The sequence below is a fragment of the Pseudorca crassidens genome, chromosome 6, assembly GCF_039906515.1.
Source record: "Pseudorca crassidens isolate mPseCra1 chromosome 6, mPseCra1.hap1, whole genome shotgun sequence".
Classification (NCBI taxonomy): domain Eukaryota; kingdom Metazoa; phylum Chordata; class Mammalia; order Artiodactyla; family Delphinidae; genus Pseudorca; species Pseudorca crassidens.
In genome coordinates this window covers 1192615-1207374 of record NC_090301.1, presented here as the reverse complement: position 1 = coordinate 1207374, position 14760 = coordinate 1192615, and the positions used below count along the sequence as shown (strand labels likewise).

Here is a 14760-nt window from a genome sequence, read left to right as displayed (position 1 = left end):
GGTGGCCGTACGGGCTCGTCTGTGTGTCTAAGCGCATCCTGGGGCCACCTGTGGACATCTGGGCCCTGTGGTGAGCCACGTGTGACGTCTGTGTGCGTCCTCGAGTGTCTGGGGCTACGGAGAGTACATCCCACCCACTGGGACCATCTGCAGGCCCTGGGGAGACAGGTGATGCCACCTGCTTCAGGACCGGCTGAGGTGTTCACTCCCACCTCCCTTCATCATGGAGTTCGGGACACACCGGACCCATAGGGGTATTTTAAAGGGACGAGGCTCTTAAAACGTTAAGCCCCGCCGTCCCTGACCCCCGTCCCCTGGCCTGGCAGTGGCCGCCCACAGGACACTCCAGGCGCCTTGCCGGTCTCCCTTCCAGTGACCTAACGCCCAGGGACTGCCACCTCCCCGTCACTGTATGTTTGGGAGCTGCTGCAGGTCAGACACACAGCTGACCGCCCCAGGATAAAGTGGGTGTTCCCAGCCGGGAGCCGTTCCCGGGGGGCGTTTTTGGTTGTCACAGCATTTAGGGGAGGGGACAGGGAGGCCAGGGACCCCATGAAGTGCAGGACTCTCCTGAACAGGTGGGAGGTGGCTTCCCGAAACGCCAGTCCCACCCCATGAGAAGCCCTTGAACCGAAGCTCTAGGCAGGATCGAGCCAGCAGGGGAGGGGGCACCCCTCTGCTTTGGGGCCAGGACGGCCTTGCAGGGATGGTGGTGGAGTCAGCTCCAAAAGGATGGGCAAACTGGGGTGGACAGACGTGGGTGTGCAGGCAGGTCATTTGAGGCTGGGGTCCTTCACCAGGGTGCACCGGAGAGGCCCAGGTTTAGGGGTCAGGGAGTTCATGAACTTGACTGAGAAAGAAATTAATCTCCTTTTTTGCTAACCTTTAGCATTTATTGTTACTGTGAACAAGGCGACGATGACATTCTAGAACCTGGGACTTGGTCACCAGTGGAAACTGCTGATTTTTTCGTGTCCTTTTACGTTTGTAGCAAATATCTCGAAGTAGCGTTCCCACTCACCACGGCTCTGAGTCTCTGATGGGCATCAGGCCTGCAAGATGCCATAGGAAAGCGCACGGGCACCTCCTCACGCACCTGTTTATAATGTTCCGACGGCTGCAGCACTGCGGCTAGCTTCCTTCATGATCCTCTGCGTAATTTTTTACTTCATTACTTCTTTATTCTGAGAACGGGTCTGCAGTCTTCGGCCAGCGGCCAAGGAGGCCCAGGGCCCAGAGAAGAGGAGGCCTCTGGGCGGCGGGCTGGGCCCCCAGCCAAGGCGGGAGGGCCGGTGGAGCGCCACGTCTGCCCCAGGAGAGCCAGCGGGCCGTCCGGGAACTGGGGCGGAGCGGGGGCCCGGCCAGCTGCCTGCGGGTGAGGGCGATAGGGACACCGAGATCAGTCTCTCTGAGTCACTCGGTAGTGTTCCTTGAGCTCCTACTGTGTGCCGGGCGCTGTCCTCGGTGCTGAAACGCAGCTGCAATGCCATCCGCGCAGGGACTGGAAGGGTGTCAGAGGCTTCACGTGAACTGCAGCTTTGCTGGCCACGGTGACCATGTGTTACTTTTGTAAGTTATAAGTAACGAGAAATAACGTGTGGGTTTAGACACACGCATGTGGTTTGGAACCATACATGTCCCCCTTGACCGCACAGCGAAGACCCCTCCCAGCCTGGGGCGGCCCCTGGCCCACGTGCTGCTCGGCCACTCGCTGTGAGCCGTGGCCTTCTCGCCCCATCCTCCCTGAGGGCTTGAGGCACTCGCTCGGACACAACTCCCCTCCGGGCCCGAGGGTCCCACGCTGCTCTTGCAGGGCTCTTGCCTTGGGCCCCCCACCCCAGGCATTCCTCCTCTGCTACCTAGAGTTTTCAAGGCCACCCCCTGGCCCAGGGCCAGTGTCCTTTGGATCCAGTGGCCATTCCCAGTGGCGTGTGTCTTAGGAAACAGGTGGAGCCCTAGCAGAAGCCAAAACCTGGTCTCCTGGACCCGCCACCCAGCCGCCAGGTTTCAAGTCTGGCGCCATGCTCCCTCGCTGTGTGACCTTGGGCCAATTACTGAACCTCTCTGTGCCTCAGAATCCTTTTCTGTAAAATGGGGATGGTAGCAACACCTGCTGTGTGGAGTGGTTGTGAAACTGGGTTCTCGTGTGGAGTGCTCAGCACGGGGCTGTGTCCTGGGGGGGCATCACGGCAGGCGGGGGAGCCTGTTGGAGAGACAGGCCCATCCTTTCTCCAGAGGTGGCTGTGGGGAAGAGTGCCCCCTGGTGGGGAGGGAGGCCAGCCTGTGCTGGCCAGGCCCAGGGATCGACCCCACCCCACACTGGGGGTCTGAGGGATCGGGCTGGAGAGGAGGGGCTCCCTGGTCACTACTGCTGCTTCCTGGGTGGCGCTGTCTCGTGGTGTCCCGTGTTCCCCCTTGGCTGGCCCTGGTCCTGAGAAATTGGGAACTGCAAGAAGAGTTGGCTGCAGGCCCCTGCTGGAGGGGCAGCCCGCGATGGAGGAGTGCTGCCCCAGCACAGGGCCGTGCCACCAGCCAGGAGGGCAGCCTGGGAGGGTGGCAGGTGGTATTCAGACATGAATCCCAAGCAGAGGCCCAGGGGCCCTGCAGGCTCTGCAGAGACGTCGGAGGGTGGGGGGAAGACAGCGCCAGCAGGACCCCACTCACGGCCAGCCCACGGCCAGCCTAGGGGCCTGGCAGCCCGCATCAGAAGGGGCCTCTCCTTGCCCAGGTCATGTGGGGCCTGTCCCGCCCCTTTGACCCCTCTCTGGGGATGGCGCTGACTGCCCTGGGCGGGACCGTCCCACCTCGCCTGCTGGGTGTGGCTGAACAGAGCGGAGACCAAGACCCTGGGTGCCTGAGGGAGCAGAATTCCCGGGCTGCGTAGACACCTGGCCCTTCCCTGACCGATGCGTCAGCTCGACCACCCTGCAGAAACTGAGCTGGAGAGGTCAGGAGGTAGGCTGGCCCACCCGTTCCCACAGCCCCCAGGCCCCACAGGAGGTCAGGGTCCGTCTCTGGGGAGCCGGGAAGCGGGCAAATGCCGAGGTCACCCGGCTGCCCAGGTTGGGAGCCCTCCGTGTGCTTGGGTGGTGGGGGCCCTTTCTGGTGGGTTTGTGCTGCTGCGGGAGTGTCCCGGCAGGTGTCCCTCCCGTGCGGGGCTTGGGCGTGGCCGCTGGCCCCGTGGGCTCCTGCCCAGCTGCCTGACGGTGTTCTAGGTCTCAGCAGCTCCTGGCCACTGACGGGGTGGTGCAGGCTAGCAGGGTGGCCAGGCCACCACTCTGCCCTCATCTTCCAGGAGCCTTCATCTCCGTACCTGGGACCTCTGGGCTGCTGGTGGGCCCCCAGGTGCCCAGCACTTTCATTTCCTTCCCTTCAGTGAAGACAGGGAGGCACTCGGGCCAGTGGAAGGAGACCAGCACTAGGCAACACGTTTGAGACATTGAGCAAGTCTCAGAACCCTCCCAGCCTCAGTCTTCCCATCTGTGAGATGGGGATAACTGTATCTTCCTGTTGACTGAGACGGTGAGGCCCACCGTTCTCCAAGGAGGTGGGGGCTGTAGGAAGGCAGACCCTGCTCTGACGTCAACCTCTGCCCTCCTGCCGCTGGCATGGGCAGGGTCTGAGGCCCTTTTCCAGGGAGCCTGGAAGGCAGTGCACGTGTGAGCGTGCCCACGCGTGGCGGGGAGTTGCCGGTGGGGAGCCTGAGTGACTTCGGTCCGGCTTCTCCCCACGCCCCACAGAGGGCCGGGCCGCCAGACTTAGCAGATAAAACTACAGGAGACCCAGTGAAATTGCTATTTCAGATAGTTAATAGTTTCGTAGCGTGTGTCCTGAGTATTTAGGTTTCAAATAAACAACGAACACATTTTTAATATGAGTCCACTCCACATGTTTAGTATAAGCATGTCCCAGATACTGGGGAGCGGGACTGTGTGCTTTCTTGGTGGTGAAAGACGCATAATAAAATTTCCCGCTTTAATGACTTTCACGTGCACGTTCAGCGGCGTGAAGCTCACTCACACTGCTGTGCAGCCGTCACCACCATCCACCCGCAGAATTTCATCTTCCCCCACTTCGTACCCATTAAACACTCACCGCCCCCCGCCACCCCGCTCTCTTCAGTGCCTGGGAATCACCATTCTACTGTCTCTGAATTTGACTCCTCTGGGGCCCTCACTTAAGTGGAATCATAGCAGTATGTGTCGTTTCGAGACGGGCTTCTCGCGCTCAGCGTATGTTTTCAGGGTACGTCCACGTGGTGGTGCGTGTCGGCCCTTCGTGACTCGGGGCTGAATGGTGCCCGTTGTGTGGGTGTGCCCCGTTTCGTTTATGTGTTCAGCCATCAGTGGACGCTTGGGCTGTTTCCACCTTTTGGCTCCTGCAAATAATGCTGCTGTGAACCAGGGTGGAAAAGATTCTGTTCAAGTCCCTGTTTTCAGTTCTTTGGGGCCAGATACTTTTATTCTGAAAAATAATGCATCGTTTCTCTGAGGTGCACAGTTAGCTGTGTCCTGGCTGTATCTGCGCGCAGGCCCTCCCAATCGTGCCTTTGGGGCTGGGCTCGGTGCCCCGACACCGGCGAGCTGGGTGTGTGCTGCGCACGGAGGTGCTGCCTGGGCGGACGTGCTGAATCAGCAGCTGGGGACCATCGCACCTGAGAACTCCCAGGGCCCTCTGGGTGGCCGTCTGCATGTCGCCTGCGGGCAGAGCGTGTCTGTTCCTGCTTCAGCCGCCACCCTCCTGCTCAGGAATTCCCCTGGGACTGGAATCAAGGGAGGTCTTGCGATGGGAGAGGCGGGGGAGGCCAGGATGCTTCTGTGTCCCTTGCAGCGCTCCAAGCTCAGTCGCCTGGGCATGTCACTCTAGCTCCCTGTGTGGCGCCGCCGGCAGCAGTAGAATGGGAGAGAGCAGTTGTCGGGAAGAGGAAAGGATTCTCAAACCCGGAAATGGCTGAGACCCTTGCAGACACCCAGTGAGAGCTCCATCTCATCAGGAGGTGGCCGGGGCCTCTGGAAGAATAAGGGAGTCCTTGTGGACTGTGAAGTCACCCCGCGGCCCCCCTCGCACCAGCATGCAGATGGCTGTCATGCCGCCTCTGGGGAGGGGTCGGGCCGGGGAGGTGCTGGCTTTCCAGGGGAGGGGGAGGTCTGAGGCTGCGGCTCTGGGGCAGCGCTGCTGTGAAGCCCCTTTCCCTGAATGCCAACACTACACAGAGATCCTTTCTTTGTACGTTTGTCACTCAGCACCAGGTCCAGCCTGGACGCTGGGCAGAGAGGCGAGAGGAGAGGAGGCTCCCACCAGCAGGCCGAGCAGCTCTGCTGCTGCTGCTGAGAAGGGGGGCCAGTCGGAAAGCCCCCAGGGAGGGCTGCGCACGGTCGGGGAGGTTAGAGGCTAGGCAGGTGCTTCTGCCCAGAGGGACCTGGAGGGCTTCCTGGAGGAAGGGAGAGGTGAGTGGGCCTTGAAAGAGAGCAGGGCAGGGGAGAAGGGTGCGTGAGACCAACGGGTTAGTGGAAGCAGCAGGTCAGAGCGGATGCCAGCAGGGATGGCCGTGACCTCAGAGAGGCTGCCAGGCTTTGTGGGGAGGTGAGCGGCTGAGCCCCTCTGTTCCTTCCCCTCTGCATTTATGGAGCCGGTGCTGGGCATGGGCCTGGGCCTAAGCCTGTCCCCGAGGGCTCCCTCAGTGGCACTCAGGGGTCTGCTCTATGTTCCGGCCCAGCTGAGCGTCTGTGCCCTCTGCCCGTTCAGCCTTCCCAGTGTGGATGGATGGCCTGCGTTGGGTCTTTGGGGGAAACTGGCTGAGAGGACCCCTGGGCCGCAGGGTCCCCTCCTGCTATTCCAGGATCTCCTCGGTGGACACGGCAGTGGCAGGCGGCATCGGTCCATCTCCTGGGCTGCCCCCCTGGCCCAGAGGTTGGGTGGGCAAGCTAAATGGGAGAGCTGTACGGAGCCCAGAGCTCCCCCCCGGCCCCTGTCAGGGACGGCTGTGTAGAGTCCTGGGGGAGTGTCCTCTGCAGCTGGGCTTGGGCCAAGGATGAGGAATCAGCGCTGAGCCTGGCCTGGTGGGTGAGGCTTCCAGGGAGCATCTCACTCCCAGGCCCCACGAGAGGCCTCCTGTCCTGCAACCAAGACCTGGGGTCGCGGGCACAGAAGACGCGCCTTCATCCCCAGTTTGTTCTGAGGCCCGGTGTGAGCCCTGAACCCTGAAGCACTGTGGGGAGGCCAGTGGGAAGAGGCCTGGCCTCTGAGCCAGAGCTGCTTCCAGGCCCACCTCCGGGGGGCCCACCGCCTCGCCAAGGCACCCCCAAGCCCGGTGCCTGCCGGCAGGGTGGCCTACTCAAGGGGGGGGTCCCTGAGCAGGAACCAGACAGCAGAGAGTGGCCTTGTGAGCTACCTGGTGGAACCCCCTTCTTCGGGGGCCCTCGGTGTTCTGGGCCGCCTTGGAGAGGGTACTTCGCTCCAGAGCTACCTGTGCGGCGCGTGTCTCCGTGTCCCTGTGCGGGCTGGCCGGGGTGGGGGCGGGGGAGGGGGGGACCCGGCGCGGCGGCACTGCGGGAAGGGGGACTCAGTGGGTGGTTTCTCCAGTGGGTCTGGCAGGCACGGCGGAGGCAAGGAGCAGGGCTGGGGCTGCAGCGAGTGGAGGGGATTGGTCCTGGGTGTGGGAGGGTGAGCCAGGAGGAGGAGGTGGCTGAGCCAGAGGAGGGCGTGGCCAGGCGCGGTCTGATATTTCCTAGGGAAGCAGATCAGGACGTTAGGACGGAGGCCCAGGTCCCTGAGGCCAGAGGCTGGGGGCTGGAGAGGGCGGGGAGAGGATACGGGAGTGACCGATGGTGGCCCTTGAGTGCCCAGACAGCAGTAGGGATCTGGTCGTTGTCATGCGGAGAGGGGACTCTCAGGCAGTGGGCTGTCACTCTCCTTCGGAGGAGAGAGCTGACGCCCCTCCCATCACCATTCTGGGATGGGCCCTGGCTCCCCTGCCCACCAGACTCCAAATGGGGCGCAGCCCCCCGTAGGGCAGGGCGGCAGGAGCCTGGCGGGCGCCGGGTGGGCCTCTGGCCGTGGGAAGCTCGGGGGCTGAGCGCGGCTGCCGAGCCGGCGGCAGGAGGGGTGCGGGGCGGCCGCGGCGGTTTCCTGGGAGACGGGGGCGGTGCCGAGCGCAGCGGGGCGGGGGCAGCGGGAGGAGGCGCGTCGCCGCGCGGGGAGCCGCCGCCCTCCACGGTGCGCGCCAGTGCGGCTGTAGTGTCGCCCTGGGAGGCGGCCGCGGAGTCCTCCAGCCGGTCCCGCTCGGCTGCGGTTCCGCGCACCTCCTCCAAGCTCTCCAACCCGATCCTGCTCATCCGCCTTTCCACGGGCGGACCCCGAGCCCCCCACGCGCTCGCACCCGGCGTCGCGCGCCGCCCGCCCGGACCGCCGCCGCCGCCGCCACCACCGCAGCTGGGGACGCCGCCGCCGGAGCCGCCGCCGAGAAGGGGTTTCGGGCTAAGCCCGGGCGGCGTCCGCGGAGCTGGGATCCAAGCCGGTGACCCCGCCCGGGCCCAGCCGGCCGCCCGCCCTATACCCATTTCCATCTCCGCCGGCCCACCGCATCTCCATCCGCAGGCCCACTACCCTCACCTCCACTCCCTCCTCCTAGCCGTCTTCATCTCCAGCGCTGTCGTCCCCCATCACCACCGCCAGAACCCCACCTTCAGTCCATGCTACCCCGCCCTCACCCTCACCCGCACCCTCACCACAAGCCCTCGTCTGCGTCCTCATCCATTTCTCCATCCCCTTCCCATCATGAGCCCCCTCGCCAGTCTCCATGTCCACCCCATCGATCCCTCATCCTCAGTGCGCCCATCACCAACCCACCTCTCCTCCCCTCAGTTCCCCACCTTCACCCCATCTTCGCGTGCCTCCCGCTGTATCCCCGCAGCGCCCCTGCCACCCCTCCCCGCCCCCATCTCTTCCTGCAGCAAGCCCCCCTTCCTCTTCCGTCAAACCCATTCCCCTCCCCTTCGCTTGCGGCAGCCCCTGCGAGCCCCCTCTCCTGCCACCCCCGCCAGGGCCTGCCGCGCCCACTGCGGCAAGCCCCTTCCCCGCCAATCGCGTCGCCCTCCTGCCCGCCCCCCTTCGCCTGCCGCAGGCCCCGGCGGCGCGGCCCCCCTGCTCTCTGCGCGGCCGCGCCCACTGCGCCAGCGCCCCCTGCTCGCTGCACCAGGAGCCAGGAGCTCGGCCGCCGCTCCAGACCCCCGCGCGCCGGCTCCTGCGCCGCGCCGTGGGGCCCTCGGTCCTTGGCCGGCAGCGGCTGGCGCCCGGGCGCTCGGTCTTTGTCCCGCCGCCAGCGACGCAGCCCCTGGGCAGCGGGACCCGTGGCGAGCCTGAGGGGCGGACCCCTCCCGCCGAGCGCAGAGGTGTCGCAGCCGAGACCCCTCAGTTTCGGTCCCCGTGCGTGACGGAGGCTCCGCAGCGGCGGCAGAGGGCCGCCTTGGTGATGCTGTCACGTGGCCGGAATGGTGGAGGGGCTTAGGGCCGGCGGAGAGGTGGCCGGTGAGGGGTAGAGAAGCGCGCTGGGAGCGGGGCAGGAGGGGTTACGGGTTCTGTTGCCGCGTTAGGAGCGGGGGAGGATGGTGGTTGAAATGTCCCGTCTGAGGTGGGTCTGAGGCTGCCCCCCTGCATGGACTCTAGGTGCTCGGGGTAACCCTGCGACAGAGACTGGCCAGGGACAAACGCTTCTTGGTCGGGGCCGGGGCGGGGGCGTGGGGCGGAGTGAGGAGATGAGGAAAGAAGGTCCGGAGCTCGGGTTGTGGGCGGTGCCCAGGGGACCTCGGGTTATTTGTCCAGTGCCCCCCCCCCCGCAGCAGGGTCCTGCAGCGCCCACTGGAGCTGGAAGGGGTCCAGGAGCAGGAGTGGGCATGGGCAGTTGTCCCAAGAAGGGTCACGTGCTTGGGGAGAGCCTTCTGCACGCCCCACCCCCTCAGCAGGCCGGCTGGGGTCCAGAGCTGAGAAGAAGGGAGGGGTAGGGACGCAGCCCCCTAACTGCTTTTCCAGACCTGGGCCTCTCCCTCGTGTTTTGGAGGCCAGGGTGCCTAGAACTGGCCACAGAGCTGCCTTCCAGCACCGTCCTGGGAGGCCAGGGCGGCTAATTGCCTGCACCGAATTGCCGAGAGTATTCTAGGGGCGGCAGGATTTGTCGGTGCAGAGCATCTGGGATGTGGCTTTAAAGGCGAGTTGAGCAGGCGGTCTGCGTACCCCCGTGTGAGCTGCAGAAGCTTCTGGAGAGACGGGCTTGGTGTCGCGCCATCTTCCCTCTGCAGCCTCCTGGGAGGGCTCTGGGGCCACCAGTCAGGAGCGGCTGCCAGGCTGGGCCCGGACAGATGAGGTCTGCATCCAGCACTGGTGATGGGGATCCCTGTTGGGGTGGGGTCTTGGGCTAAAGCACTGGGTCTGCAGAGCCGGTGGGGGGCCTGCCGGGTGGGAACGCCATCAGGAGGCTGCTTGTGCCCTTAGGAGGGCTGGGAACTGCGGCTGTGTCAGCAGGTGGCAGGAGGTGTGGGGCTTAACGGTGTTTAAGCCATAGGCTGATGGGACTTGCTGAGGAGAAGCCGGAATCTGGGGTGCCCCCCGGAGGTCTGAGCATGGGGGAAGAAGGCGGATACGTGGTCTGCCATCCAGCAAGAAAAGGAACTGCTGGGGGGGCGGGGTAGGAAGCGAGTGCAGGTGTTTTAACCTGGGGAGGGCGGCTGGGGGTTTGGAGACTTGGGACCTAGGGGCCAGGCCTAGAGGAGAGGCTCTAAAGAGACTGGGGATGGGGGAGCAAACCTGCCATGAAAGAGCTTCCCCTCTTCCTCCCAAAAAACCTGGGATCTCGAGAGGAGGTGTCCCAAAGGCTGAGGGAAGGGAGAGTTCTAGAAGGATGTAGTCTGCTGTTGCAAAAGCAGCAACAGACTGAGGAAGGAAGGAGGGGCCGCCACTGGCCAGCTGGGGGAGGAGCCTCAGTGCAGATGGGAGGGGCAGTGGGAAGAGGGGCCAGGCTGACGCCTCCCAGTGGGGAGGGGAAAGGGCGGGGGGGTGACCGGAGGGTGGGACTGGGCAGCTCTAAGACGGACAGGATGCCAGCCATGCCCTCCTGCCTGGCCCGAGTGCCCCCCTTTCTCCAGAGGTGAGGGTTTGGGGGTGGAGGTGTGAAATGACGAGAGGGGGATTTTATCAGTCTGCCTTGCACACTTCCAGGGTCAGGGAGCTCACCTCCCCTCTGGCAGGCCCCACCCCCCTCCAACCGTGCGGCTTAGATCAGGGAGCAGACTTGCTTTTTGGGAAGGTGCCCTGCAGAGCCCACCTCTGCCCGGCTGATGTCCAGGACCGACAGATGACCCGCGGGCCCAGGCCGAGCTGGGCCAGGGCCTTGCCCACCGACTAGCAGCGGCCACCACGTCTGCCCTGCCGCGGGCTCGGGGAGCCTCAGCCCAGCCTGCCCGGGGCCTCAGGCCGGCGCCCGGGCTCTGGCTCCGTGTCTTCACTCCCGTGTGTGTCCGAGGAGGGAGGGAGGGACGGGGGCTGTGCTGGGGCGGCCGGAACAGCGCAGGTCACCGGGCTGGCTGGACGAGGTGGCCAGGCGGGGCTGAGGGGGCGCCGCAGGGAGGCGGCGGGGGCGGGGGAGGGGCGGGGAGGCCAAGGGCGGGGGGGGGGGGGGCGAGGGGGGGCGGCTCACGGCTGTGAGCGGTGGGTGGGCCCGACACTGCCAAGGAGCCGGCCTGAGAAAAGGGGGTCCTGGGTGTTTTGTCCTCGCCTCTCTCCTGCCTGCAGGAATGGAAGGTTCAGGAGGGAGGGGGGCCAGCCGGGGAGGCCACCTCGACAGCCTGCACCCTCCTGCCTCTCCTGCCTGGCCGCTGCTGCCCTGTGACCCATCCAACCTGGCCTGGGTGCCTGTCACAGCTGAGCCTAGGCTGGCACCTGCAGCCGCTCCCAGCCCCAGGGCACGTACCCAGTTCAGCCCCCGACCCCCAGCCGGGCACCACCACGGCCCGCTGGTCCCAAGCAGCAGGGGAGGGTCCTCGCCAAGGGTGCTCTCCCGGCCCCTGCCAGGGGGAAGGCGGTCAGGGCCCAGGCCCCTCCTGGCTGGGTGCACACGGCCCTGTTGCACAGCCTCCACCATCAGGGAGACGGGTCCACTGTCTGCCCGGCTCTACCAGCTGGGACGACGCCAGGTGGGGGACCCTCGTCCTGGTCTGTGAGCTGCCCCCTGCTGGCGATGGTGCAGGGCCACGGGTCAGCGTCAGCAAGGGCAGCCGAGAGGAAGAACTGTCTCTGGGGACGTCCTCGGGTCCCAGCCCTCCCCACCCCCCGAAGGAAGGAGGGCAGGGATGGGGGTGCTTACTCTCTTGCCAGGCCCTGGGGAGCCAGGCTCTGTCCCTTCACCCCAGCTGGTTCCCGTGAGACCCGCACGTGGCCAGAAAGGCCTGACTCAACCCGGGGCAGGGGGCAGGTCCCAGACCCCTGACTCCCCACCCCGCGGGTCTGGGGCTCTGCAGGGCATAGGCACACGAGCTCCGACATCTACCCCACAGTCAGCCCTGTTCCAGGGTGGAGACCACAGTGCCCCTTAGACAGCAGGCCCTGGGGGCAGGTTTGTGAGGGAAAAGGGGGAAGGAGCTGCGCTTCCTGCCTCTGCCCCCCGCCCTCCTTCCTCCCCACCGAGCCTCTTTCACGTCCCTCCAGTGCCACCGGAGTGTGCAGCGCCCTTCTGCCCCCTCCCACCGCGCCTGGGGCACCGCTGCCCTCTCCTGGCTGTTACACTGATGGGCACAGAGCTGCAGACAGGCCATAGGGTGACTCTGTCCTCTGCACCTGTCCCTGCTTCCCCGGGGCGTGTGCAGGAGAGGAGGACGCTCAGACTTAAGTGTGACCTAAGCACCCCCCCCCCCCCCCCCCCCCCCGCCGCAGGCTCTCCAGGGTTAATTCAGCCTGCGGAGAATGACTTGGTCTTACCCACCCCTCTCCCCCAGGCAAGGCCTCCGCTGGAGGCCGCTGCCCACCCTGCAGCCCCCCACCCCTCAGGGCAGCCTCGGGACCCAGAGAGCTCTGCCCAGGCTGCTCCACGACCCCCTGCAACTGTGCCAGCCGCACCGGGCGAGCCCTCGACTCCAGCCCCACACAGCCCCTGTCCGGGCCAGACCCCTGCGTCCACTTCCCTCCATGCCCTGCCCCGCTTAGAGTCAGGAATTGCGGCCTGTGGGGAGTGGGCCTGGGGGGCTGTGAGGCAGCCCAGTGGCCGTGGGGGCCTGAAATTGAGCGGCCTGAGCCACTCGGCCCCTGACTGTGTGACTTCAGACAGGAACCGGCGTCTCTGCCAGCCTCAGTTTCCTGGTCTGTAAAGTGGGTTCACAGCACCCACCTCAGAACGGGGACCAGCACAGTTTCAAAGGTGCGCCCTGCACCACGAGAGTCCCAGCGCTGCTGTAAGCAGTGCTGCCGGGAGCCCGCGCCCGGGCGGCGGCACGGGGGTGATGGGGGCTTTGAGGGTACAGAGGAGGGTACGCACACCCGAGGGGGCTCGGTGTGTCCTGCCAGGTGGGTGCGGGTCTCACAGCAGGGCCCCAGCAGACCTGTGCCCGGGCTGTCCTGACTGGGTGGGCCTCGGCCTGAGGGGCCACTGCCTCTGGCCGGCCCGGAGCTGTGGGTGGGTGGCCTGCAGGGGCTGCTCTCCTCAGTGGGAGCTGGCACCCCGCACTGGGGTCAGGGAGGGGCGCCGGGCAGGCCTGGGCACTTCCGCTGTGAGCCTCGAACCTGGCAGCCCCCCGTGCCCCCCCCACAGGACCTGAGGCCTCTCTGTGCTGAGGTCCAGGCGTGAGCTGAGCTGCTCAGGGCCCCTGGGGCGGCCCTCTTCACACGCAGGGGGCGTGGAGGAGGGCTCAGCCTTCCGCACTCCTGCTCTACACCCATCCCCGCCGGGGCTTGCCCCAGGAGGCCTGGAGGTGGGATTCTGCAGAGGAAGCCCTGCTCCTGTGCCCTGTGCTGAGGGCTGCACGGCCCACCCCAGGCGCTGCCCCGAGCCGGGCCTGCCTTCCCCCCACCCTGGCAGGCAGCCCCACCCGCGTGCCGATCACGTCCCCTCTCTGCAGGAGAGCCCACCGGCCGCGAGGCCCGTTCTCCTGGTGCCCCGCCCCCCAGCCTCCCATAGCCCTCCTCTCCCTCACGCCAGCCCCTCCCCACAGGTGAGCACCTGCGGATCTGCCCCCAGGGCTACACCTGCTGCACCAGCGAGATGGAGGAGAACCTGGCCAACCGCAGCCGGGCCGAGCTGGAGACGGCGCTCCTGGACAGCGGCCGGGCCCTGCAGGCCACGCTGGCCACCCAGCTGCGGGGCTTTGACGGTGAGGGGCTCCGGGGCCGCAGGACACTCACAGCGGGGGGCTGGGCACTTGGGGACCTCTCGCAGTGAGGCAGGGTCAGAGGGGACGTAGTAGCAGAGCACTGGCCGCGTGCAGGGGTCTGAGCAGGGATCCGTGAACTGGGGGTCACCTGCAGGTCTCCGTGCACCCCAAGGCATGCACGTTTGGGGAGAGGCAGCCTGCCCCTTCCATCAGGCCCTCAGAGGGGACCCTCTGCCCTCCAGAGCTCTCCTAGGCACCTGCCACTGGCCACCAGGTGGTCTGGAGCTGGGGGGCTCAGCGTGAGGACTGATATCGGGGGCCAGGCCGGGGCTGCAGGGTGCTGGGTGGAGGCACAAGGAGTTCGGGGCCCCTGCCGTGGCCCTCGAGCCTCCAGGTCAGCTGTGTGTGTCAGTCACCTATTCCCAGCCCCTCACCAGCTCTCTCGTCGTGTCTGGGCCCCTAAACAAGGGATGGCGGGATGACGTTGTGACACTGACAGCGGGCACCTCGGAGGGGATGGCGGGCGCTGGTGGGAGGGGCCCCAGAAGTGACAGCTGATGTCAGAGCCTGCACAGCATCCATTCGGGACACTAATCTGTGTTAAAAGCGACTCCTCTTCCGCTTCCAGGCCCACTTGTGCCCCCCACCCCGAGAGTCCTTTCCACCTGCCCCTCTGCGTGCCGCTTCCCGCCCCGCACCTCAGCCCCACTGTCGTGCCTGCTCCGGCTGCCCCGTGCCTTGTACCCCAGGAGCAGTCCTTACCTGGCCACCAGCGGCAGGGGTCTCAGAGCCTTCGTCTGAAGTGCGCCTGGGACCTGCGTGTAGCAGGGCCTCGGGTGGCTGTGTTCCAGGACGCGGGGCCCACGCTCACGCGCCACACCTTCTGGGCCGGCTGCCAGCGTCCTGGCTCAGAGCAGGACCCTGCTCAAAAGATGGGGCTGGAGGCTGGCCGTGGGGTTGGGGGCCCCGCGACCACCCTGTGTGCTGCTGGGCTAGCGACGAGCTACAGACTGCCCGCTTGGGCCGGAGGCTGGTGTGGGGACCAGGACCCGGAGTCCCGCGGCAGGGGCTGGATGGGAGCTTGGACCATCCGCTGGGGAGCTGCAGGGGCACAGCCGGAGCTGCGGGAGGGTCTTGGTGGGGTGGGTGTAGACACGGGTCCGAGAGCCAGAGGCCTAATGTCCATCACGCCTCAGAGCAAAGCCAGCCTGGCCATGTGTCCCTGGACACCCGAGTTGGGGCCTGTGTGGGGAGGGCTGGCCACAGCTCTCGAGGAAGCGTCTGAGTGGACGGTCTGTGTGCTTATGGACCCTGCCGTCTCCCTGCTGAAAGGGGCGGACGGCGTTAGGGGCCTCGTTCTCAGCACACGGGGCCCAGAGGTATTTCCCTGAAACCACAGGGGTCTGCGGCC

At 66.0% G+C, this 14760-nt stretch overlaps 1 protein-coding gene across 3 annotated transcripts in view; it reads left to right on the top strand.

The window, feature by feature from the left end:
• The window catches only part of GPC1 (glypican 1), a 29564-nt gene that overhangs the window by 8975 nt on the left and 5829 nt on the right, over positions 1–14760 (top strand). The window contains exons 1-2 of one of the 3 annotated variants that reach the window (XM_067740015.1): positions 8220–8526; positions 13191–13349. In XM_067740015.1, coding sequence (XP_067596116.1) covers positions 8490–8526; positions 13191–13349 — 196 coding nt within the window. In that variant the 5' untranslated portion in view covers positions 8220–8489. The other 2 variants (XM_067740016.1, XM_067740014.1) reach the window with 2 other exon arrangements.